This window comes from Syngnathoides biaculeatus, chromosome 15, assembly GCF_019802595.1.
Source record: "Syngnathoides biaculeatus isolate LvHL_M chromosome 15, ASM1980259v1, whole genome shotgun sequence".
NCBI classification, from domain to species: domain Eukaryota; kingdom Metazoa; phylum Chordata; class Actinopteri; order Syngnathiformes; family Syngnathidae; genus Syngnathoides; species Syngnathoides biaculeatus.
The window spans coordinates 10,743,608-10,770,870 of record NC_084654.1 but is presented as its reverse complement, the minus strand read 5'-3'; the positions used below and the strand labels follow the sequence as shown (position 1 = coordinate 10,770,870).

Sequence of the window (27,263 nt, the reverse complement as noted above, 5' to 3'; positions counted from 1 at the left end):
TACATTTGCAAACACAATGCACCTTACATTTTAATAAGTTAGGATAAAAGATGTACTCTCGTAAAATTACAAGATGTCTTTACGAGGTAATTGTGGTCACGGCAGGTTGGGAATTAAGGTACTCTAGGACAAAGATCTGTAAAATCTTGTTGAGGTTCTCAATCGTGGAGCGGTCCAGATTCTGCTCATTGTCATCAAATGTGTGCCAGACGACGGGGAAAGGAGAGGGAATAAGATGTAGGATGCGTACACCTGACAAAGAAGCCGAGTACAATGGTTAGGCATCAGACGTGAACCATGCGAGTCAACATATTTGAGTAGTCAACAATTTCGAGTGAATACCTCTGCTCAGGAATGGCAGATGATCATCCTGAATGTGGCCGATAGGTCGATCTGGCCAGAAATATTCCACGTCGTAAGGATGATTTTGAAGTTGATTCATGAAGTGGAGACGTTTTTCTGAGAATATGCAGTAAAATGAGCTCAGTGTTTTTTTTTTTTTTTTTTTTTTTTACATCATTTGTTGATTGTTACAATGTCAAATTAGATGACATTGCAGTAGGGAAAGTTATTAGTATATCTACTCTAAGTCATGAGAATTGTACAAAAGAATGTCAGAATATTACTCTTGGTCGTATGTCTCCATCTAAATCAATAACAAAATGTTGTTTAATCAGATTGTATTGCACGGTTACATTCATATGATATTTGTTTTTTTCTCGTCTTTCCACAGTACAGTATTGTGAACATCGGAAGACAGCTGTTATGACCAGTTTACTGTTTGGAAAAAGAACATCAGTTAGGAATGCAACTGGTTAAATACTACTACAGTACTACAAGCCAGTCAAGTGGAGCCTGACTTTGGATGAGAGCCAGGGTACGCCCTTAAATGGTTGCCAATCAATTTTAGAATACATATGTACTGCACAATCACACGCCACAAGTTTCTCCACATGTCTCTGACTCTCACTGAACACTTGGCGTGGCTGACTGATTTCATCTACATATTGTTTATTGTTGGATGTTAGAAGAGAGCATAAACAGTAAAACAAAGGCTATTATCAATCACCTATATTCTGCAGCCGGGAGAGCCAGTATGTTGTGTCTGGGAACTGATTACCAAAGCGTGGACTTGGGGCGCCGATCAGGTCCAACAACACAAATAGATCCTGGAGGAGAAGCAACACAAATGCTGAATTACTGTCCTAGAAAAAAACTCTGCCTGACTGTACACACCAAGAACGCCAAGGGAGGCAGAGCTATACCTGCATGTGAAGAATAGAGAAACTAACCAACAATTGACCCCACCGTAGAAATTGCGTCATCCGCGTCACTGACCAGAGGCCAGAGATCTGCATAAATCCCACGCCCCTTTTTGCACCCGCCGTTCCCTCAGACAACGTTGCATGGTCCAGTATAGCTTTTGTTAGCGTTTTATCACGTATTTGGGTTCTTTAACAATAGACATGGTTAAGAGGTGTAGTCACGGACTTTGTAATAGTGACGACAGGTATCCTGAAAGGCGAGTTGGTGGAGTTCAATTCGTACCCTTTCCAAAACCGAAGACTCAGTCCGAAAAATGTCTTCGATGGATCAAACTTTGTGGAAGACCGCATCATCAACTGAATCCATCTAATATCAACCGGAGCAGAAGACCGAGTACGAAAAATGTCTTCGATGGATCAAACTTTGTGGAAGATCGTATGATCAACTGAATCGATCTAAAATCAACCGGAACAGATATGTTTGCACAAAGGTAAGCCCTATATTTGATTTTCAATACATGTCTCATATAAATGAATTAGCAGTTCTTCGCTTGCATAATATAACTAAGTGTGAACGATTGACACGCTTGATCTGTGTTGAGCGATACTTTGCGAGGACCTGACTCCACAAACGTGTCTCTTTGTTGGCGTCTAGTGAGCTAAAATAAACCGGACTAGCAAGTCCTAAAAGCCTTCGACGTGCACCGAGAAACCAAGACTAAAGAAAGGATGTTTGAGGACACTAAAGTAGTGATTGTCGTACTCGGTCGGGACTTACGTAGGTTCGGCACTAATTCAAGAATAATTATTGAGGGGAGCGCGTCACGTTACACAAAGAAAACGAGAGAAACAACTCGTAAATCAAGCCTTGCCTTCTTTTCCTTCATACGGCGGTTCACAAACGGCTATACAGATACACACACAGATTCTGCACCCAAGTGTGATATGTAACACGAAAATAGGAAACTGTCAATGACGAATTCGTCTTTGGGTTATAATATATTATATTATGTGGCTTCTCGGTCTTCCTCTGACTCCGGAAAGATCGCGCGCTAATATCAATGGTTTCTCTGTCGATATGCATGTAAATACCATTGAAATACCCCTCGCTGAAATACTTGAAGCCCTGCTGTCTGCTTTTCAACGATATTTCACTGTTAGCTAAGAATGCGAGTGAGAAATCAGCTGGTAAATCGGACAGTTTCGCTCTAGTCTTTTCTTCCTGCGCCGCCATTTTTGCTAATTGTTTGTCTGAGGTTAGCAGACGTGGGGTGACGTAACTTCAGGAGGCGTGGTTAAGTGCCCTGTACGGAGGGGTCAATTACCAGGCCTCCATAATATTCTTTTCCATTTTAGTTCTCTCATATGGGCTGTATGTGGCTTTCCCTTTTGAATAAAAAAATGGCCATGATTTCAATTGTTGAATTTGGTGTATATTTGCTCATGCTTGACCCAACACTTATTTTCCACCATAATTTGGAAATAAATTCTTTAAAAATCAAACAACGTGATTTTCTGGACTTTATTTCTCATTTTGTTCTACATAGATGAGGTATACCTTTGATGAACATTAAAGGGCTCTCTCATCTTTTTAAGTGGGAGAAACTGCACAATTGGCGGCTGACTAAATGCTTTTTTGTCCCACTTTACACCCCCTCACCGCACATCACTTATAACTGCACACTCTGTAATCTATACACATGCATGCACTTGAACAGTCAGTATAAACTATAACTGTTTAGACCACAGGTGTCAAACTCAAGGCCCAGGAGCCAGATCTGGCCCGCCACATGATTTTATGTGGCCCTTGGTGGCAAATCAACCTCCATGATTTTTGTGACAATCTCTTCTAAATTTCTTAGTCATACATCATAAATGATTACATTTAGATGTTATTAGCATTTTTGTGTAACCAAACATGAACTATGGTTGAAAAACACATTACCATTGTGTTCTGATTCCAAAACTATTTCAGAAATTTTGTGTGCAGTTTGAGGCAATTAAAGACTATGGTTTCAGTCATAACGGCCCTCTGAGGGAAACTGGAATTACAATGTGGCCCGTGCCAAAAATGAGTTTGACACCTCTAGTTAGACCCTGCTGTTCAAATGGCAGATTTTTGTGAGATAAAAAATTAAACCAAGTTAAATCACTTCCACACTTTTTTCACCATGAATGTGACCTAACCTGTACAACTCATTCATTAATTCATTTTCCATACGCTTATACTCACTCGGGTTACAGGCTTATTGGAGCCTATCCCACCTGCCTCTGAGAAAGAGGTGGGGTACACTCTAGATTGGTTCTGAACCAACTGCAATTTAGAGTTTTCAATTAACCTACTGTGCATGTTTTTGGAATGTGGGAGAAAACTGGAGTACCCGGAGAAAACCCACACAGACACATGAAAAACATGGAAACTCCTCACAAGCGAGGGTGGATTTGAACCTGCTCTTCAGAACTATCAAGTAGTAAAATTTTGTAAAAACAAAATCCTTCATACAGATGTTGGAAAATGTATGGTCCAAGGAAACCAAGTTGGAACAGTGGATAATTCTCCAAGTTGAAAATAAACTCTGAGCAGTTCCAAATACCAGTCAGAGTTGGCACAAAACCTTCAAGTTCAGTCTACTCGAAAACAAAACAAAACAAAACAATGAACAAAAAGAAAAACCTATAAAACCCCCTGAAATGTATTTGGAATTTAACAGTGGCATTTTATATGGTGGAAAGTGTGGGATGACTTCCACTTAACAGGAATTTTAATGTTATTTGTTCATTTCACACACAACACCCACATCCCCAGTTAGAAGAGGGTGTGCACACTTGTGCAGCCACTTTATCTCAGTTTATTGCAATCAAATTGCAATTGGGTTGTGCGGATTTAGGGCACATTATTGGTGGGAAAAGTTTTGAAATGCTTCATCTTGTTCTCGTTTTTATATCACATAATCTGACAAGGGTGTGTGGACTATATATAGTTGCTTATAAATTGGTGTGTGTAGGCATGTGTAACATTTGGGGTTACAGACATGCTGATGAGACGTACTATGCCATCCAGTTGATTGGTGTCTGTGTCTTCTGGCGGATGAGGGGTGTTTTCCATCTTCTGTGCCAGGTGACGAGAGCCATATAAAGAGTCAAGAGGAGTCCAGCGGAAAAGAGCTTCCTCTCCATCGAAGAAAATCAATTGCAAGCTCAGGTTGGGGATGGAGGCCTACAGGGAGACAGAACGACACTGTTATTTACACAAGCACTATGTATTCTGAACGATTTGCTGCCCTCTCGTGGACATATATGTTTTCTGTTTTGGTCCTGCTTGTTGTAGCTCCTGTGCCATAGCGAGATAAACACAAAGCCAAATGACTGCATGAACAGGAAGGGAGAGAAGGAGCCACAGCGGAGAAAAATGATGCATTTCCATTACCATGTTGCATTGAGGCCCTGTAGCTCAGTGGTTAGAGCACTGGTTTGGTAAATCAGGGGTTGTGGGTTCGTATCCCACTGGGGCCTCCACTCTCTGAGAAGGGTTGCGTCAGGAAGGGCATCTGGCGTAAAAATTGTGCCAAACACATATGTGCGTTCATCTGAGATGACACGCTGTGGCGACCCCGAAAGGGACAAGCCGAAAGAAACTTACTTATTGTAAACAGTTTTTCATTCACCAAGAAGGTTGAATTATATTGTCATCAGTTTGTTGAATGTCTGTTAAATGACATGATCGGGACATTTGGTGATGATCTAAATTGGGTTTGTCTGGACACAGCTTTGTAATTTTATCAGCTCCCCCCTCCCTTCTATCCATACACACACTGGAAGCAAACCTATTTGCATTCAACTGAATACCCTTTCCCCTTGGTCCTTTTTGATGGACACCTCAACCCCATAAACACACAAGTTGGCTGATCTCTGGGTGTCAGTGGACCTGTCCCTGTCCATCCAGTAGAAATGTGAAGCAAAGGGCAAACGAGGAGGCAACATGAATGCAAAGCGTCGTTCTCCATTATCAGTGCTGTTGTTTGACTTTGTACGGTATAGCAACAATATTCATGGCACTTGAATTTTTTTGCATTATTTTAACATAACAACCACAAACGTAAATGTATTTTATTGGCATCTCTCATGAAAGACCGACACAAAGTGGTGCACAATAGAGAAGTGGACTGTGCAGGATTTAAAAGTACAGAATTCTACTCTTTTTACTCTGGTACCCTTACATAAAATACAGTGTAAACAACTGTCTTCCAATGACTCGCCTGATTGGCTAATTAAGGCTATGGATAATCTAACATCCGTATAAATACAGCTGTTCTGTGAAGACCTGAGAGGTTTCCTGGAGAACAATAATCATTTGTGAACAAACAGAAACATGAAGCCAGGAAACATACTAGCCAGGTCAGGGATAAAGCTGGAGAGACATTTGAAGCAGGACACGGTTAAATTTTGACCATCTCCCAGAGCACTCAATCATCATTGAAAAATGAATAAAAGAGCATTGCAAACCAGCAGAGCAATAGCCACAAACGAATGGGCTGGACAAGAAGCAGGATAACCTTTATTGACCTATCAGGGAAATTTGTTTTGGACATCAGTGAAGATGCTGCAACCACCGCAGTACTATTCTACACACAGCTTTGACATACAAAAATGCACACATAAATTTGCACACAAATCCCAAGTGAATGAATTCATCCATCCATCCATCACTTTTCAGAGCCGCTTATCCTCACAAGGGTCACGGCAGTGCTGGAGCCAATCCCAGCTGTCATCGGGCAGGAGGCAGGGTACAACCTGACCTGGTTTCCAGCCAATCGCATGGCACATAGAGACAGACAACAGTCGCACTCACAATCACACCTAAGGGCAATTTGGAGTCTCCAATTAATGCATATTTTAGGGATGCGGGAGGAAACCGGAGTGCCCGGAGAAAACCAACGCTGGCACAGGGAGAACATGCAAACTCCACACAGGTGGGCCCGGGATTTGAAGCCTGGTCCCTAGAACTTTGAGGTCAATGCTCTAAGCAGTTGAGTCACCATGCCTCAGTGAATCAATTATGACTACATTTCAGAGTGGACCTTCAAAGGGCTTTTTACCTCTAGGTATACATGATTCTAATGAAAATGTAAATGGACTGTAGTAATTTAGCACTTCATCTACACCATCACAGTGCCGAAATCACTTTAGCAAGCATCATATTCACCCACTCACACACTTCCGTACACTAACGGACAGTTGCTGCCATGCAAGATGCTTGCAAGCCCACTGGGAGCAAATTGGGGTTCAGTGTCTTGCCAAATGACACTTCAACATGCTGACAGTCATAGGCGGGATTTGAACCAACGCGCTCTACCTACTAAGCCACCGCCACCCGAGTCAAGAAGAAAAACAGAAACAAGAAAAACAAAAAAGAAAAAACAATCCAGAGTGAAGTTGAGAGGAACAAGAGTCTGTAATGTTTGTTTAAAGGCTCAATATTGCATACTTGTGGTAAAAGAAAAAAGGCGTTTGAGCACTCCTAGGTACAGTATTTGACAAAGAGGGTCTGAAGAATTTGTTTTGCAAGCCACTGAATGCATTTGGAGCTATAGAAGCTTCCACTCTACATTTTGTTTGTGTCAGTGGAGATTTTTGTCAATTTCTTGAAGGGGCACAGCCCTTGCTCAGAATTTTTGTGCTCGTTCATTCCTATCGTATCTGAGGTGACAAGTTCTTCCACTCTAGAAACAACCAAAGATGCAATTATGGATATTGTTTGTGCACTGGGGCCAAGGTTGGAAAGAAAAGAATAGGATCTTCATCCAAACTTACAAATTGATCTTATTGACTTTTAGTCACATGCGAGACAAATATTGTACCTTTTGATTTTTCAGCTCCCCATCGAGTGCTCGGGCCAGCTCCAGCATCATGGCGCAGGGCACAGCAGAATCAGTGGCCCCCAGAAATTCCCTACCGTGCCATTGTGGAGGGTAATACTTGGAGTCATAGTGACACGCCAGGACCAGGCGGCGCTTGGCTGATGGGTTGAGGGTTGCAATGATGTTGGTGAAGGGAAGCGACCCGTAAGGTGTCTCTGACCTGAACTTATCCTCTGTCACTTCCCAGCTTGCTCCAAGGGAACCAAGTGTTGTTTTGACATGCTGAAATAAATCAATAAAATAAAAATAAAAAAGTCAGTAATGTTACAGTAGTCAGTCTTAGCTTCTTCCTATCTTATCTGAAGTGAAACAAATCTATGCAATACTATATTTTCATTGTATTGTTGTATACAGTATCTTGTTCTCAATCTTTGGCCCTTTTACAGGGTATTGGTCAAAATATAGATACTGTACAGATAAAATCAAAATCCGTACAATGCCCTGTGATTGTGCAAACAGTGACTGAAATGCTGGCAAATGACTGTACAGTCGGACCATGCAAAAAGACAACTGCACAAGAACCAGTCCTACATTCACATTATTTGGGTGAGGCAATTTATTTGTATCGCACTATTCATACATAAGGCAAATCCATAGTGCTTACCAGAGCCAAATAAATGAAAAATTAGTTAATAATGGAGCATAAAAATAAAAAACAGTAATATTAAAGCTGGATGATTTATAAGAGAAACACTATAATGAGAAAACAGTGTGCGTTGTGGTGAGATAATAATTTTGATTTAATGAAAATGTAAGTTTTCAGACCAGATTTGAATCTAAAGATAGTTCCAGTAGATCTGAAGTGTTCAGGAAATTTCTTCCACAGTTAAGGAGCATAGAAAATGAACATTGCTTCGCTTTGTTTAGTTCTGTCTGGTTCAGAAAACTCTCAGCAAATCTGAAGCTGACAAGTCTTTCGAATATGCTTGGGTCCAAAAGCATTCCGAGCTTTGTCGACCCACAGAGAGAATTTTATATATTCTCTGACTCCCAGCAAGCCTGTGAAAAGATTTTAGGACCAGTGTGATGTGATCCAGTTTCTTACGATTAGTAAGCACAGATCTTTGACTCTTAAGATTGGTGGTAATAAGGAGACTTTGGCACTGTGGCACACTTTAGGTGGCTTTTCACATTTCTCACATGACTTGTGGCTTCCAATGAGATTGAGTGAAGTTGAGCACTAACCTTTGACCTTTCGGGTTTGGGCCCAAAACAATAAGGTCAATCTTTTCTGCATTGAGCTGGAGAATTTTTTTGCTCATGCACTCATTGATAGATCCACTCAATCGGAGAAACGAAATGACTGAGATTGTGTGGTAGCACCGATATGTACTGCAGGTCTGTGTGTCATCTGCATAAGTTTGAAAAGATATTTTTTGATATACCATGAGCTATACTAGAAGCAGCCTGTGGTTGAATAGAAGTGACCCAAGAATGGATCCTTGAGGTACCCCATGTGAACTTTCTTCGGTCAGAATCATTATCATGAACTGCAACAAACCACTCACTCTTTTAAATAAGATTTGAACCAGTTCAGCACTGTGCCAGTAATTTCCACCCACAGTCTGTCAATCACAATGTTAAATACCGTAGGTCAAATGCAGCACTGAGGTTCAATAGAGCCACCACTGTGATTCTGGAGGCAGCATTGTTCAGACCAAGAATATGTTTCCATTGTTCTCATAAATTACAGGAGCAAACTCACCTGCTGCACAGTTTGGCTGCCGGTAGAGCCTGGATACCTCGGAACAAGTAACGGCCTCAAGTCCCTCTGCCACATCTGTGTCAGGTCTGTGTGCGACAAAGCTGTCTGGATTTCAGTGGATGTAAGTGTGACTGCTTGATGCTGTAACTGAACAAGAGGAGAGTATTTTTTTTTATGTTAGCTCTGTCTTATATCACCTTGTATATTTATTTTTATTATTTATATATATATGTATATATATTTTGTATATTTATATTTACTTGAACAGTAAGTATTATGAGGCACTTGTACATAAATTGATTGATCAACAATTTGGGCAACTGAGACAGTAGTTGATCAAACAAAAAAAAAAACAATTAAGGGTAAGTACGCAGCACAAAGACAGTTCTGCGGACAGGGGTTGAAATCCTCCTGCCTGTGTAAAGCTTGCATGTTTTCCACATGCTTGCGTGGGTTTTCTCCGGGTCCTCCACTTTCCTCCCATCCATCCATTTTTGTTGCCACTTATCCTCACGAGGGACCCAGGGAGTGCTGGAGCCGATCCCAGCTGTCAACGGACAGGAGGCAGGGTACACCCTGAACTGGTTGCCAGCCAATCGCAGGGCACATACAGACAAACAACCACACTCATAATCACACCTAGGGGCAATTTAGAGTGTCCAATTAATGGTGCATGTTTTTGGGATGTTGAAGGAAACCAGAGTGCCCGGAGAAAACCCACGCAGGCACAGGGAGAACATGCAAACTCCACACAGGCGGGTGCGGGATTGAACCCGGGACCTCAAAACTGTGAGGCCAACGCTTTACCAGCTGAGCAACCGTGCCGCCCCAGTTTCCTACCACATCCCAAAATCATGCAGGATAGGTTAATTGAAGACTCTAAATTGCCTGTAAGCGTGACTGAGTGCGAATGGTTGTTTGTTTCTATGTGCCCTGCGATTGGCTGGCGAGGAGTTCAGGGTGTACCCAGTCTCTCGTCCCAAGATAGTTGGAATAGACTCCAGTATGGTCATGACCCACGTGAGGATAAGATGAACAGAAGATGAATGAATGAATGAATGAATGAAGCACAAATGTCAATTAAAGTAGATACCTGTATCTGTCTATCTGTATCTGTAGATATAAAGGACAGTGTATAAAACCCCCAAAGCCTACAAATAAGTCAAATATAAACATACCCAACAGAACTGTAATGAAAATTTTGCCTTTACAAATATCATAATAATGCATTTTTATTGCCACTGTAAGTTACAAATTGTATTATTTTTATTATGATTTTTACTATGATTATGTTTCTTACCGCTTATCTTGATGAGAGTCGCAGGGACGTTGGAGCCAAACTAGGTGAGAGGCTGATTACACCTAGAACTGGTCACAAGCCAATTTGGGGGCACTTTTAAACACCCATTCACACTCACATTCACAGTATGGGCAATTTAGAGTCTTGAATTAACACCTTGGATGTTTTTGGGATGTGGTAGGAAACCGGAGTACCTGTAGAAAACCCATGCAGGCACAAGGTGAACATGCAAACTCCACACATGCAAAGCCGGATTTGAACCTGGGTCCTCAGAACTGTGAGCCAGATAAGCAAACCAGTTGCCCAGCGTTCCACCATTATTATTATCATTTTTTAAATTATTGTTTTAGCAGAAGTGTGAAATAGTCACGCCCTTCCCATATAGTACAGCTACAGCAAATAAGGTATCAAAAAAACATTAAAAATAGTTCACATTGTGAATCAGTGCTGTTCTACAATCATTCAAATAATAAATGTAATTCAAATCCAACTCTTGATATTGAATTGTGTAGGCGTACCTAAAGTTGTGGCTATTAAGTGCCAGACTAATTCTCTGAAAGACAGTTTATCAGTTTATATGTAAGGTTGTTCATGTTTATTTTGCGATTCCTACAATACAATCACTGGCTCCGTAAACATATTGATCTTCTGATTTCAATAGTCCTCTTGAAACTGGTTTCAAAGTTCAAACTGCAGAGATGTGTGGTTGTCTTGGAAACACACATTAAAAACTGAGGAAGCCAAACGCAATCCATCTGTATTGAATGTTTCACCTTCTCCAGTATTTCCCCTTGGTCATATGATGAAGTAGAAATTCTCTTATTTTCATATTAATAGCTAATGCAGTACAAATTCAACTTTTTCATTTATTCATTAGTGTATTTTTTATACCGCTTGTCCTCACTAAGGTTGTGGTCATGCTAGAGCCTTAACTGAGAGGAGGAGGTGGGGTACACCCTGAATTGGTTGCCAGACAATCTCAGGGGACATAAAAGCAAATAACCATTCACACATACATTCACAGCTATAAACAATTTAGAGTCCCCAATCAATCTGCCATGCATGTTTTTGGGATGTGGGAGGAAACTGGAATGTCTGGAGGAAATCCACACAGGCACGGGGAGAACTTGCAAACTCCACAGAGGTGTGGCTGGGGATTTGAACCCGGGTCCTCAAAACTGTGAGGCAGATGTGTTAACCAGTGACTGTGCTGCTGAAATGATCTTACTTCCATGCTAATACCAAGAACAAAGAATAGCTAATACAAAATAAAATTAAGGCTTATTCTTTTCTCTGCTTTCAGGTTAAAAAGTTTAAAAAAAGTCTGAACAGAAATGAACAGTATACATTCATGTTTCACACATTAGTTACACCAATAATTCCAAACCACTGTGCTGCAGTACATCATTGAGTGTACGATGGGAATGTATCTACATTTCTAAATTGAGCTGAAAATAATCATTTAAGATCCATGCATGTGTTTTACCATTTCTGCAAGCATATTATTGTGTTCAGTAAGTGTTAGATTCAAGATTAAGTACATTTATTAGTAAATTGAGTCATGAACATCATTATTTAAGTACAGTATATTGTATATACTTTTTCTGATGTACAGTGTTTGTTTAATGGTGTGCTGCGAAATTCTTCTAATATAAAATGCTTGCCTTAATTGACTCAGTGAAGGTTGTGAAATACTACTGTATTTGTTCCTCTAAAAAGTTGAATCATAACGACAGTGTGACATACACAGCAGAATTGGTTCCTCGTTGTTCGGCCTTTGACGTTATGTTATTTCCCAGATGTGTCGAAAAACCGGTTTGTACTTTGGAAATTCCTGTTTCAGACTAGTAATCATAGCAAATCATAGCATAGCATAGCATAGCATACAATGCAAAGTACAGTATTATTATGTGGTTGCACACTCCACAACATTGCTCACTGAACCCAGAGAGGGTTAAATTCGGGTCCACTTGGTATCTATAAATATCAAGGCATGCAATTGGAGGATCAATGATGATGGCAGTGCTGCCATAGCAACTACATGCAGAAAAAACGAGAGAACAACAGCAGGATCAACAATGTTAATGCATAATCAGGTAGGTCCAACATCTCAAAAGATTTGTGGAATACAGCACAAGCGACTACATGAGATGTTATTGTCATCAACAAAATAACCTCATTCATTGATAGCATCCATTTGCTGAAATGTTAATCACACTAGTGACACGTTTTGGCACGCCTTTTTCCCATACTCCCTACTTCTATCCATCCATTATCTGAGCCACTTATCCTCAAGGGGGGGGGGGGGGGTGCTAGAACCTATACCAGCTATCGTGGGGCAGGAGGGACAGTACACCCTGAACCAGTTGCCAGCCAATTGCAGGACACACAGAAACAAACAATTACAATCACACCTTTGGGCAATTTAGCGTCCCCAATCAATGCATGCTTTTGGGATGTGATGGAAAACCGGTGTGCCTGGAGAAAACCCACACAGTCACGGGAGAACATGCAAACTCCACACAGGTGGGGCCGGGATTTGAAGCCCAGTCCTCAGAACTGTGAGGCTAACACTCTAACCAGTCACCTACTCCTACATTAAAATACTACTACTACTACTACTAATAATAGTGGCACAAAAAATGGGTGGATGAATGGATAACAATAATAATCTGTGGCTCACATTATACATGCATGGTTAATAATAATGACGATAAGTAGATGTATTGTGTTACAAATACTAAGTCCAATAAATTTCAAAAATTGAACCAATAATTTAAACAAGGTGTAGTTTATTCAAAGAGGCTTAGAAGAGCCACTCTGGTTTATAGTGAGTTATTATAAAACATCTCAAACTCAATAAAACAAAATCGATTAAAGAGAGTGGTGATATATTTAACCTTTGAGAAAAAATGGTTTCGGAATCGTACAATGTAGATGATTTAAGATTGTTTTGCGACCCACTGACTGATTATAGTAGCACTACAACTTGTTTAGTTTTCAGAGGCACTCACTGGAGTTAAGAGTAGCTGTGGGAGAGGAATTAATTCCCTTACCTTTTCTTGCGTCCATGGGATTCCATTAGAGCAGAGGCTGAATGTTAACCAGATGGCAATAGTGGTAAAAAATCGCATTATAGAAGGACCCTGGCCCCTTACGGCCATTTTTCTGCGGCTTTCTCTTTCTCTCCGCCGCACACACTTCAAATCATGTGAAAGGCAGCAGGGAGCGCTCGCAAGTATCTACTCTAACTTGTGTCTGCGTGTGTATGTGTGTGCGCGCTTCGTCTTACGTTACGTATGGAATTCACGTTAGATTCCCAGTTTCCGTTCAACTAACAAAACACAATCATTTAATGGGAATTCAACATCTGAAGGACGACGAAAGTAAAGACATTCCATTTTCAGATCAGAACGACAACAGTCAAGGCATCCCGTGTACCACGTGTTTCAACACCACGTGAGTAAACCGGAAGTGTGCTCCTTGCTCGCGTATGCGCCATCCGTAAAGTTCTACAAATTCTATGCAGTCTTCTCTCGCTATAACATTAAACATTTAAGTTGTATCAGGGATGGCTGAGCAAGTGGGCTACTTGAAAGCACAGCTAAGAGAGAAAGAACAAGAGATTGCGGCTCTGAAGAATAAACTGGCAATATACGAAAAGGTACTGTGTGTATTGCTAATGTAAACCTGATTTACAATCATATTTATTTGCAATGCTGTTTGTACATAGTCACCAAACAATGTTCTACCGTCTAGTTGTATTTGTTTGTATGGGTATCTGTCTTTATAGTAGATTCAGTACGTGTCCATAATTTAGAATCTCTTCGGAAAATTATTGTATACTCGTAGTGCAATTAAAAAAAAACTTTTATGAATGAAGTACACGCAGTACATACAGTAAAATAACTTTGATGATAAAGCTAACAGAACGCAAATGTTCATTATCCCCGGAAACGACAATTTTACATCGTCAAAATTATTTTTATATAGAAATTAGGCAGGAACTGGTCATCAGCAAGAATTTTTCTTTGTTCCATATATGTAATAAAAATAGCACAATTTGCTTTGTGAACTATTTTTGTATGCTTCGTGACAAAAATATGTAATTCCATTGGACAGTCTTTTTTTTTTTTCCCCCTTATAAATGCTTCAATACCACTAAGCAACATGCATTTGTGGGATGAGCCTCAAAGCAAAGTTGCAGGAAATATAGTCAGTGCCAAACAGTTTATTTTGCTTTTGCCATAGGCTTTTGTTTGAGGTTTCTGGTGTCCCCAGCACAAACACGAGCCCAGCTACAGTGGTCAGTAGGTGTGTGTGCTCCAAGAATTGACAAAATAAATTTGAATGATCTGAATAATGTCTGCAGCACCGTGGAGCTATTTCTTAGAGCATTGGCCGTACAGTTCTGAGGCCAGGGGCTCAAATCCAAGCCCCGGCTGTGTGGAGTTTGTATGTTCTCCCCTTGCCTGTGTGGGTTTTCTCTGGGCACTCCGGTTTCCTCCTACAACCCCAAAACATGCATTAATTGGAAACTCTAAATTGCCCATAGGTGTGATTATGAATGTGACTGTTGTTTGTTTCTGTGCGCCCTGCGATTGGCTGGCAATCAGTCCAGGGTGTACCGTGCCTCCTGCCCGATTATAGCCGGGATAGGCGCCAGTACTTCTGTGACCCTTGTGAGGATAAGTGGCTCAGAAAATTGATGGATTGATCCTTACAACCAATTTGTGGCATTGTTGGGAAATAATTATGTAATTTGGGATATCAGAGACAGGCTGCGAGACGTGTGTCCCAAGGAGACAACACACCAAGAAGACATTTTACTCAGTCAGCTAAAACTGTCTTCAGCAGATTAGCTGTCAAAGATTTTTAGATCATATGGCTAACAACTCTCTGCTCAGAGAATCCTGAACAGACAGACAGCCTCATAGAGCTGCCAGAAGGCTTGCCATCTGTGCCCTTCACTGTCATGTTCACTGGAACCTGAATGCTGTTGTGATTGCAACACTGATAGAGTAAAACATGTTTTGGTGGGGGCTGTGTGATGGTGTGCGGTGGCATCTCCCTCGCTGAAAAAATAAGGCTTGTCATTATAGGAGATAATCTCAAAATCAGATTCTGCAACCAGTGGCAAAACTATATGTCGACAATCTGGGGCCCTGCTCTATCCTCCAAAATAATGCTTGCCCCCATACAGCAGGGTTCATCAGAGTCTATCGACAGAATCCGGGAGTGGAGAGAATGGAGTGTCCTCACCAAAACTGGTTAACTGACATCCAACAAATGCTAAATTGAAGAATTAAAACTATCTGAAAGTGACCTGGCTGGTGACCAGCATGAGCAGGAGGTCGAAGGCTGTCATGGCTGTGTATGGCTATTACAAATGCTTCCAAGGCTCCTGATTATTAAATAAATGTTAATTTCCTAATGTCTTGTTTCTTCAAACTTTAACAACCATCAAATCAACCAAATATAAAAAAAGAGTTAATTGCCACATCAAAAGATGTTTGGCAATGACAAAGAAGAAGAAATGGCAATCTAACCCTGCATGAAGTGCAGCAGCATTTACCACAGCATTACCATTGTGCCAAGAAGCAAGGCAACATACAAATAATCTACCAAGAACAAACTTCCTTACTTTTTATGCTATGTTTATATGATTCCATTTTCGAATTGAGCTAGTAACATAAACCAACTCCTCTGCTATATTTTGAGTGCTATAGTGTAGTATTTCAAAGCAGGGCACTTAATGTAGGCTACAATATGTCACACTATGTGATTAGTTGTGGCATCGAGACTGTTGTTTTCTAGAAGAACGCTACTTTAGTCCCAGAGCTCCATGACAGAGTGATGCCTCTTACTCCACTAAAAGCCAGAACAGCCCTCACCAAGGAAGACATCTTGAGGTACAGCAGGCAGCTCCTCCTACCTGAGTTGGGTGTGCAAGGTAACAATTCATCTTATACACTAAGTTCCAAATTATTAGCCAAATTATATTTTTGCTTGATTTTCCTAAATAGTTGATACAAATGTTAGTTGTCATATTTTAAGTCATCCACTTTCAGAATATAATTCAAATGTTCTCAAACAGCCTGCCCGGAAATTGCTGGGCTTGGCTCCAGTACTCCTGTGACCCTTGTGAGGGGAAGTGGGTCACAAAATGGATGGATTCTATCAAACCTCTCAATGATAGTCATTTTTTGAAAAATAACTTAAAATGCACTTTGCTAAATGATTAAGAGTAACATTTGACAGATTTTAAAAATGTTTCACATGTTTTACATGTGCCTGTGTGGGTTTTCGACAGGTACAGCATCCCACATTCCAAAACCATACATGGTAGATTAATTGAAGACATTAAATTGCCCATAGGTGTGAACGTGAGTGCAAACAGTTGTTTATCTGTGCGCTGCGATTGGCTAGCGACCAATTCAGGTATCCTACCTCTTGTTCAGAGTCAGCCAAGAGAAGCTCAAGCACACCCATGACCCGTTTGGGGATAAGTGTACAGAAAATGAATGAATGAGTAAGTGAATGAACAGATAAATTAATTTGCAGCATTAGGAGGTCATTGACTGAAATTAAAAACGATTTCATTAAAAAAAACATCAGAACAGGTAACGTTGCGTTTTGATGTAGGACCCTTAATTTGAAAGCAGCTTCCATTAAATTCTTCTTGAATCTTCTTTGAGAAGTATGTGGATTTCTTTACTTACCACTTAGCTCCAGGATACAAATAGACAAACTGCTTTTATTAAGAAAATCATCTTCTCACATGCCCATGTAAAATTGTAAAATAAATTAAAGAACAAACTCTCCAAAAAGTCAGAGCTTTAATGGATGTAAGACTTGTGAACCTGCTATCAAATAAGGGGTAACTTGTCAAAATGTACCTTGACCTATGTTTTTGATCGAAATACCGTTTGATTTGAGCAAATATGACCTAACAGTGAAAATTCTATATTTATTTTCCATTATTTAAAATCTACTGAATGCCTTAAAACTGTATTGTGTGTAATAATGTGAAACGTTGCATTCTAAGTTTTCATTTTTTATGAAAGTACTCTTATTGGGAGAATTGTTCAAAAACATTTGGGTTATATTGATTGATGAGTTAATAACTTAAAAAGTATGTTGACTGTCATTTGTATCAACTATTTAGGGAAGTCTGAGAAAAATATAATTGCATAATACTTTGGAAGACAGTGTACACGCCAGAGAATAAGTATTGCATGGCACAGTATACAACAGTGGGGTCTTGTTTTGTCTGCAGGACAGCTAAATCTATCGAAGACATCCGTATTGGTTGTGGGTTGTGGAGGACTGGGCTGTCCTCTGGCTCAGTATCTAGCGGCATCAGGTATAGGTAGGTAATTCATTTGGACATTTACATTTTAATACAATATATGTACAAACTCTTAATTCCAATAAAGTTGAGATGTTTTATAAAACCTAACTGTAAACAGAATACAATGATTTGCAAATCCTTTTTAACCTATATTCAATTGAATACACCACAAAGATAAGACATTTTATCCTCAAACTCATGAACATTTTTTTTTAGAAAATATTTTCCTATTTTTAAGTCAATGCCTGCAACACGCTCCAAAAAACTGGAACCTGGGTTTACAAAACACTAGGAAAGTTGAGCAATGGTTAAAAAAAAAAAACACTTTGCAAAAGTGAACAAGTTAATTGGAAACAGGTGTTATAATTGAGTATAAAAGGAGCCATAATTGTGGAAAGGATATTGCCACAGTAGGTAAAGAACACTTCAGAAAACAATAAACAGTTTGTTGTTCCATCTAAAAATGTGCGTTAAAAATTCCTCCATGCAAACTGAAAGCCAACAACTTAAAAAAAAATGGTGCCGGCTTCTCTCATTCTGATCTCTTCTTAGATGGAATGATGCAAGATAGAAAAGTGTGTATTGTTGTTTAACATCCCACATAACAAATTGTTTTTGAAAATAATGGACATTGTCTAATGTGTGTCAAAGAGGAAAAGGACCATCTGTATAGTTGCTACCATGAAGTTCTAAATCCAAGGTCTCTGATGCTATAGAGTTGCCTTCCTCCCCAGGGCATAGGGAACATCAATGAAGCCACCATTAATGCTGAACGGTGCATAGAATTTTGGTGCACCATATGTTTCCAATAAAGCAACATATTTTTCAGGGACGTCCCACTTTTTTCAGTAAGATAATACCAAGCCATATTTGGCATGTGTTACAATGGTGTGGCCTCGTAGTAAATGTGTGAGTACTACACTGGCCTGTCAGCCATCTACTCCTGCTGCCTGTTGAAAATGTATGACCCAAGTACAAAATATGAGAACAGAGACACCGGACTGTTAAGCAACTGAAGTTGTACATTAAGCAAAAATGGCAACAAATTCATTTCTGAGCTGTTTATCCTCAAAAGGGTCACGGGCGTGCTGGAACCTAACCCATCTGTCAAACAGGCAGGAAGCAGGGTACGCCCTGACCTGGTTGCCAGCCAATAGCAGGGCACATGGAGACAGACAACAGTCGCACACACAATTGCACCTAGGGGCAATTTAGAGTCTCCAATCAATGCATGTTTTTGGGATGTGGAAGGAAACCGGAGCACCTGGAGAAAACCCACAACATGCAAACTCCACAAGGGCAGGGCCGGGATTTGAACCCTGGTCCTCAGAACTGTGAGGCCAATGTAACCAGTTGAATCACTGTGCCACCTTGGATAAATATCCCCCTCACACACCCCAAAACAAAAAAAAATGTGCTGTGTGTACGTCTGAGTATTTTAAACTCTGTTTTTTTTTTTTTTACTTTAAAAAATCCCATAAAAAGGCAAAGAATGTAATTCATTTTATGCTGAGGTAAACACAATGTGATGACATGTTGTGTAACAGCATGTGTTACAAGTTATGAAATGTAAAAACCTTGATGTAATTTCAGATTTTTTTTTCAATTTGACCCTACAGTGTTTGTCTTAAGGGTTCCACTGCAATTTAATTAAAGTTGGAAATACATTTATGCACAGCTGATGTTATTCTATTTTACATGGTTTTCTATGGTTATTAGGCTTTGGCATGGATTTATTCCATCCATGTTTGTCTGCAGGGCGTCTGGGGCTAGTGGACTATGATGAGGTGGAGATCAGTAATTTGCATAGACAAGTGCTTCATGGTGAGGAGGACCAGGGTCAACCTAAACCTCTGTCTGCAGCTAATGCCATTAGAAGGTGATGTTTGCTCCCTACGCAGTCACTTTTATGTCAACATAACATGTATTTCAGCTAATTTATGATGGGATTTTATACCGAATGTACAGTACATAAAAAGTCTGGGGAAAAAAAATACACTTTGAAAACTCAAATCTCAAATAAGGATGTTGCTATTTTGGTAATATTATGAGTAAACATTCCATAGTTGGGCAAATTTGTGTAAATGAGCTGCTGTTTCGGCCCCTGATGGTTGCTGTGTAATGTATACAGGCGCTTTCCAGTCTCACCACAGGTTATATTTAGGTGTGACTTTGACTCCAGTCTGCAAATATTGTATAAACATGTTATTTCTTTCGGTGGCTCTTGCCCCCACTGTGGTTAGTGTGCACATGGGTTGGTATTCACCACATGAGGGTACCATTTTAGCCCTACAAAGTCACACTCACAGCCTGTATGGTCAAACAACATTTCAAGTTCTGGTTTGATGTCAGATTTGTTCCAATTTTGAAATCACTTCCTTCAGGTAATGATGGAAAGTGAACTAACCCATTCCAGTATCAAACTAGCACCAACATAAAACATGTATTCACTGTGCAGGCGTTTTTAAAGTGGCACTTTTCCATCCTTAACTGCCTCACAAGTGCAACAAGAAGATAATCGCTGTTAAAATTAATTATGGGAGATCAGGGCCAGTTAACCTGTCTTCAGAATTATTTCCCTACTGTACATTTGCAACCTAAATTTGTAGTCGCAATAAAGAACACAAGCCTCACAGGATATGCTAAAGGTGTTTCTTGACATTATGCACATCAACTGTTCAACTTCTGAAATTTTGTGTCGTATCTTTTTCAAACTGTATAACCACAGGGTGCATTTGACTTCAGAGCTTTCACTGCACTTTGCTGATTTATGTGTATGAAATGTAGTTTTTGATGAGAGAGTAATAAAATGTGTTCATTTATACCTTTAATTCTAACCTTGTAGGTTGAACTCAACAGTTGAGTGTATCCCTTACCACCTACAGCTTTCACCTGAGAACGCCTTGCAACTCATTCAGCAGTATCCTGTTCACTCCAGTTTGGAAATTTAAAGGGGAGATATTTTGCCAAACCAATTTGGGATATAATATTGACTCCATGGTCCCTCGGTAAATCTGAAATGGGAATAAAAATTATCCATACATTCCTGAGCGCTAGATGTTTTCCTGTCAAGAGCTCTGAAGTCTGGTCATTCTAATTTCTTGATCTTATCGACGTCACTAGCCAACATCTCTGCCTTCCTTTTCCGCTCCTGAGCCAGTGCTGTCAACATAAACAAGTGTGGGCTCTCAAAAGGGTCTTCTACACGGAGGCAACCAATTGGAGGAAAAGGGACAGTTTCGCCAAATATGGAAAAAGCGGATGGAAAAATGGGTCAAAACGAAGATTTTTTTTTTTTAATAGAATTGACAGTTTTATACAAATTCCATGTTAGAGTCACTCTATGGAGGCCTTAATAGGCAAAAAGACTTTTAAAAGATAAGCGTGTACCTTACATCCCTTGACTTGACTGACTTCATATATGACATTGTGGCTGATTGTTCAGACAATGTCCCTACACGTTATCTTGTGAATGATGCCTGTGTGCTGAGTGGCAAGCCTCTAGTATCAGCGAGCGCCCTCAGAATGGAGGGACAGGTAAAACATTTCCATCTTGCAAATCACTCCGGCATCACCATCCCTCCCAGCCATTTTGATTTTATTGTTTGGTTGTGTCTGTAGTTGACCGTATATAACTATGATGGAGGCCCCTGCTACAGATGCCTCTTCCCAATACCTCCACCCCCAGAGATGGTGACAAACTGTTCTGATGGGGGGGTGTTAGGAGTGGGTAAGTCAAACCTTATTCCCAGAACCCATTACCTGTGTACAGACTTGTCTTTCTCCAACATTTCCAGCCTCTAAATAGCTGGTTGTTAGTAAACTATTCCACTTATCTTTAAGTTCCAGGGATAATGGGCTGTTTTCAAGCATTGGAGGTCCTCAAGATAGCCTCTGGACATGGCTGTATCCAAACTCTGACATAACATACTGTTGTTGCTGTAAATTTCAGCCTTCATTTCTTAAATTTAGGAATCCTAATAAATAATGGGTGAGCATCATTGATTTGCCATATTGGTCAAAGTATAGAATATGTAATTACTTCACATGAACATTTTTTTTATTTGCTAGTCCTTTTATTCTTCGTTCCAATCAGTGATACAGTACAGTTTGAAGTGAAACTAATTGTTCGCAACAAGACAATACAGAGGACACACCTGCCAGAGTAGCACGACGAAAGCAGTGTTGAGTACTCTTGCAAAGTTACTATCAAAGTAAGATAGATTATGCCTTTTCTTGTGGAAAAAAGCGAGTGCCCTTAAAGTCAATGAAAGCATTTCGTTTTGTCAAGGCAGCAATTCATACACTACACTGTGTATTTCGTTGCATGTGGTTTGCCTATGACTGAAACTTCAACCAGCCTAACTTCCAAATTATTGATGGAGAAACTTGATCTGAAGGTATGGTAGTTATTATGTAAATCCACACCCATTGCTTAACAGGGCATTGGAATTGCAAAGGCACTCCATTAAGAAAAATAGGTACTGGTAGCTATTCCATACTTAATGTGTGGGCAGGCACTTCAGAGTCTTATTTGCATGCAAATAATGAAAAGTCAGTTTATCCCCTTTCAGGTGAGAGAATTAAGGCATCTTGTTACATTGTGGCCACAATTTGGGAAAAATGGGAAGTTGTTTGTGCCTAGTAATGAAACCAGAAAAGAAACTAATTTGTTCATTACAAAGCATTTCACTTAACCACATGTGCCAGCTTCTTGTGGCCAGCAGCTGGTGATGTTTGACGCTCAGAGTGCCAAGGTCAAGTCCATCAGGTTGCGGGGCAAGCTGTCAGGATGTGCGGTGTGTGGAGAAAAGCCCAGCGTAACCCAGCTCGTTGACTATGAAGCCTTTTGTGGTTCTGCTGCAACAGATAAGGTTGACTTTGATTTGATGCAACATTGTTTTATCTGAAGTAGTAAGTTGTTTGTTAATTTGTTATAAATTAAAATTTTGCTGTATGTTCAGTGTCGCAGACTCAACCTCCTGTCCAGTGATAAGAGGATCACAGTGCAGGTGGGGAAGATTTTGGCACGTACACCCTCCTGTATTGAGTGCTGTTTACTCAACCATTACTAATAGTGTTCGCTCAGATTTAATGAAAATTGATAAACTTATTGTATCACAGGAAACCTTAAATACAGTAGTAAATTTTCCACTTAAAAGAATAACAGTTTGGCATCCACAATGCTGCATGTTGTGGGTTGTGGATACACATGACTGCACAATCTGATCTTTTGAACGATCATTAAGTGCAGAGATAGAGTTGACACCCGAATTGGATTTGTGTCATATCTCCATTAAGAAGCAGTTTTGATTGAAGTGATTTTTGCAAAACCAGTTAAAATACTGGAATTGTAGCATGCTACAACTCAAACCTGAGCTGTCCTTGCCTTGAATTTGCTGCAAGCGATTTACATTTCTGAATTTAACTGAGATATAAATGCATTTGCCTCAAGTTAAAACTACTCACTGCTGAATGTCTTGGTTAATGTTACACCCCCCCCCTATTTTAAATCTTTTATTTATTTATATTCAAATATTTTTAATCATGTAAATCACATTGAGTTACTTTGTGTATGTAATGCGCTACACAAATAAATTTGCTCTGCTTTGCTGTGCGTTCAGGAGACTGTATCATTGTAATTCCAGGATTACAAATCCATTGTTGACGATGAAGAGCCCCATCTCCTGTTAGATGTGCGCCCTCTTGTGGAGGTGGATATATGCCATTTACCCAGCTCAATCAGTATCCTTTGGGTGAGTGAAGACATACGATAAAAAAGTCTGATGTGAGCGGATGGAGCCCATTTTCTTTGTGATTATTATCCTAACATTGTTGCCAGACATACCACTCTCAAGTTTAGAAAAGAGGAAGCGTGAACATATGCAATTACTTGAGGACCGCATCGGGCAAATGAAACGGCAGATAGTTGGTGTCTGCTGGCCTTCAGGTAACATGACAAAATGATGGCTTTATCTGCATGTCGTCTGTAAGTAACCATGTTCACAGTCCAATGTGTGCTTTCCTACTGGTAGACTGGCTCCACATTTTGGAATGCCAGTAGCAAATTGCAATGGGTTTGCCAGGTGACCCCCTTTCCAAAACAAGTACGGCAGCTGGTTGGCTCTAGAGGACTGAATCTTTAAACAACAACAACTATTTTGTTTTGACCCAGTTTCCTTGATTCAATGTCTCTTCTATAACAATGAGATTTAGCTGTGCATATACAGTATACTAAAATGTGTATATAAATAAAAAAAACAACTATAATACTATATATATATATATATATATATATATATAATAGTGTATGTTGAAGTAATTATGAATCAAGGCATAAATGCAACTAGAAACTGCAATTACATCATGTGATAGTAGCACTCATACAATACTCACATAACACTTGTTTTTAGCCCAGTTTGTTAGGTCTGCACCATAACACATAACTTGTAGTTCTACTCCAAACCTGGGAAATATGGACCATGCAGCAAAAACAGCATCCTTAGCTTGTCTATGAGCTGTATACATGTTTTCACAAGTCACAAGAATGTGATTCAGTCACCAAAAATCTTCGTTTTTTTCCCCCCAGTTTATGTGATTTGTAAACTAGGAAATGACTCTCAGAAGGCTGTTCAAATACTAGGGGAGATGAGTGGATCAGAAGTGGACAATATCGCAGTGAAAGACATCCGTGGAGGCCTGATGGCGTGGGCGCAATGGATTGACCCCACATTCCCACAATATTAATATCATGTTACCTTGTATCTATGTTTTCTGAAAAATAAACATATTTTTATCACCAGTCTTAGCATTGTTTGTCATCCTTTAAATAAAGAGGTCAGCGTGAAACCAGCAGTGAAATAGTTTCTCATTGAGCATGGAAAGGGGGTAATGCAGAATGGCTTGTAACGTTCATTCGTGAACACTAAGGGCTCATTTGTCTTTTAAGTTCCCTCTCTGAACAATATTTTATTTAATCCTAATTATAAATGTACACGTTTCCCCATAATCTACCACCTTCCCGCCCCCCTCAATTCCGTGCAATCTCAAAAGATGGAAAATCTCTTTCATTCATCCGAGTAATGCGAAATTATACACGTAAGTAATGGTGACGCCTGCTTCTAGCTCCTCGGTGACCGTTATACATATATATATATATATATATATATATATATATATTCTGAAGGGTGTAACAAACTTCTCCAGGTCGGGTAAAACAATTTTCCACTCGAAATGGGGAGGTATGCGCATGCGCAGTATTGTTTGTTCCTCGGTGGCGCCATTGTTTCACAGGATTTGTAGTCAAGAGTTTAGCAGTATAAACATGAAATCTACTGTAGGTACGCCACAGAAAAACTACAAGTCCCAGCGAGCATCCCTACCTTCCCTTCTAGTGGAGCAAGAGGAGTAGTCACAGCTGGAAGGATAATAAGATGCGCATGAATTTACTACAGTGTCTAAAACAACGATTGGAGGAAAATAAATGGATGGTTCAGTTGGTGATAATAAGCGTTTAAACGTGCTTTTGTTTTGTTGTTTTATTTAAGTGTGGCTTTTCTCGAAGATTTTTAACCAAGTGCAAGTTAAACTTGAGACGCCGCTTTCCGCAGTTGATGGAGATTCAAAGTTTGTTCGGTCCACTCGCCTTGGAAAGAAATGCGCCCTTCTCTGACTGTGAAGGTAAATTCTTTTAAACAACATCTAAGGAGACTTTCGTCTTCGGAACAGAAAGTTCCGCCGAAGCGAAACGTCCCCTTGACGTGTGTATTGAAGCTTGTGTAACTTATGATGTTGTTATCGTGTGCTCTCGGTTTGTGTTCCACCAGCATATCAATCGAAGGTCGGACGATAACCGTCTCCAATCCTTATTTTCAGACTTAAAATATCGGAAATATGTCTTCCTTATACTGGAACGTACGTTACTAGTGGTTTCATTCATGCTAAACGGTCCTGTAAGACGTTTAAAAAGTTGACATTCATGACAACATATTGAATTGGAGTTGATATAATCTAAACATTTTAGGATGAATAGCTTCCAGAAATAGCTTTAGGTCGAACCAGTGAATATTTATTTTAAAAAAATAATCTAATGACGTAAGTAGTATTGTTGGACACTAGTTGGTTCTCAAGCGTTTTCCACCAAGTACCACTTCAAAATCGATTTGACTCTTGAAGTAACTTCGTCAGGAACAATAACTTCAATCGTGTAGTACAGTAGGCACAAGTGTTCGTCAAAAAGGAAGCAGAGGTTTTATTGCTCAAAAGTGTATTTAATATTCTTGTAAGGCCATGCACAGTTTGACACTATTTAACACTGGGATCAATGGCTGTGGTATAATGAGTGAAACATTTAAAGGGGTCTGAATACTTTCTGTAATCACTGTATGTATGGACCATAGTTGTTGTTTCTGCATCTGCTTGTTTAGAAAAAAAAAGAGACTGGTCATTCCATCTTTTTTAGGGTGGATTGGTCATTTTTTTCCAAATTTTGTCTTTTTCTGTCATTTTTCCAATATTTGCCTTTTTTTAGTCTGCGTGCAGTCACAGCTTGAAATGCAGACTTGATTGGCTGAGTAAGGTCATGTTGGGATGGTTTAACTTCCATGTAATTGTTCCTTCACTATTGTCAAGGCTGCAATGCTGTGCCTCTTGGAATCTAAAGGAAGCCTGACATTTTGGAACAAAAATGACCTAACGTTCAAAGACACCGGAATGTGTGCATTTGCAAAATAATTCATTGGTCAATATTTGGTACATTCAGTTCACATTCGCCCTAGTTATGAAAGACTTGATGAACTTAATTGACTTCGTTCAGATACAACACAGCACAAACCACACTGAGGTTAAGTACTGGAGAATACAGGTATCCACTTATGCACTAATCTTTGTATTCTGTTGTCATAATACTGAATATGCAAAATTATTTGGGGTAAGAAATGGAAAGAACCTTGAATTAGTTGTTTAACAATTTAGTAAGTGTATTTTTGTGGTTTTGGTAACAGGCTTCCTGTGGTCAGAGTGGATCAGTGACTTCAATAAAGGCAAGGGGCACCACTTCAAGATATGACATTTGTTACAGTGATATTCCAGACACTTATTCCATCTTGTTTTGCCATCTTGTGAACAAGTGTGTGACCTCAGTGGGGACCAGTGACTTTCCCCCTTATTTGTGAATCCAAGGTGACATAGTGTGAAACCATACAACGCTGACTCACTAAAACTCATGAGTACTGAAGATAATCCTTGTCACTGAACCCTCCAGTATTCAGCATTGCACGTCTCCTTTGGAAAAAAGCCAATGTCTGCCTACTCTCCCCCGTCCTTACCTCGAGCCTTCCTCCACTCTCTCCATCCGCACCACCCGACCTTGCCACCCGCTCTGTCCCCATCGTCAGCTGGACCCCTCTACACGCGACTGTCCAACGGAAACCACAGCGTCCCCAGCCCCACCAACTCCCGTAGCTCTTTCCATGGGGTGTCTTTCCTTTTGCAAATTGGGTTGACCAGAGAGACAGTGAACCTGGAGGGTAATGACCTATCACTGTCCGCTGTCAAGGACCTGGTGTGCGCTATAGTGGACCAGAAGGTAAGAATCTTAACTAAAACTTTTGTTATTGACACTTTGTTGTGTAATACCTTTGTCTGACATCTACTGAAGTTGAAAGCTCTTCACAAAAACATATTCATACCCACTACAATTTAAGCAGCTATTCTGAAGGCA

General features: G+C 40.0%; 3 protein-coding genes across 7 annotated transcripts in view; 2 read left to right on the top strand and 1 right to left on the bottom strand.

Annotated features, from left to right (window-relative positions):
- On the bottom strand, window positions 1-13,646 carry qpct (glutaminyl-peptide cyclotransferase). Of its 2 annotated transcripts, none has more exons than XM_061842934.1 (7): window positions 13,245-13,646; window positions 8,889-9,035; window positions 7,124-7,405; window positions 4,315-4,482; window positions 1,070-1,169; window positions 343-459; window positions 1-252 (listed from the first exon to the last, which is right to left on the bottom strand). In XM_061842934.1, exons 1-7 carry the CDS (start codon window positions 13,350-13,352, stop codon window positions 80-82), a joined length of 1,095 nt encoding a protein of 364 aa, XP_061698918.1. In that variant the 5' UTR covers window positions 13,353-13,646; the 3' UTR covers window positions 1-79. The 2 variants fall into 2 exon arrangements, with proteins under 2 accessions (XP_061698918.1, XP_061698919.1); XM_061842935.1 differs by having other exon boundaries at window positions 8,889-8,989.
- Window positions 12,252-24,344, top strand: mocs3 (molybdenum cofactor synthesis 3). Of its 2 annotated transcripts, XM_061842944.1 has the most exons (15): window positions 12,252-12,284; window positions 13,596-13,647; window positions 13,749-13,852; window positions 16,009-16,141; window positions 17,468-17,560; window positions 19,301-19,421; window positions 20,388-20,462; window positions 20,962-21,079; window positions 21,164-21,272; window positions 21,386-21,448; window positions 22,253-22,416; window positions 22,507-22,554; window positions 23,191-23,287; window positions 23,385-23,492; window positions 24,132-24,344. In XM_061842944.1, the coding sequence occupies exons 1-15, from the start codon at window positions 12,267-12,269 to the stop codon at window positions 24,287-24,289; spliced, it is 1,461 nt and encodes a 486-aa protein (XP_061698928.1). In that variant the 5' UTR covers window positions 12,252-12,266; the 3' UTR covers window positions 24,290-24,344. The 2 variants fall into 2 exon arrangements, with proteins under 2 accessions (XP_061698928.1, XP_061698927.1); XM_061842943.1 differs by lacking the exons at window positions 12,252-12,284; window positions 13,596-13,647 and having other exon boundaries at window positions 13,748-13,852; window positions 16,006-16,141.
- A 461-nt stretch (window positions 24,345-24,805) lies between these two features.
- Window positions 24,806-27,263, top strand: part of prkd3 (protein kinase D3) — a 50,196-nt gene continuing 47,738 nt past the window's right edge. For 2 of the 3 annotated variants that reach the window (XM_061844087.1, XM_061844085.1), the window contains exons 1-2: window positions 24,807-25,222; window positions 26,545-27,128. In XM_061844087.1, the coding sequence (XP_061700071.1) occupies window positions 26,841-27,128 (288 nt within the window). In that variant the 5' untranslated portion in view covers window positions 24,807-25,222; window positions 26,545-26,840. Of the gene's footprint in view, window positions 25,223-26,544; window positions 27,129-27,263 lie in introns of all 3 variants that reach the window. The other variant, XM_061844086.1, reaches the window with a different exon arrangement.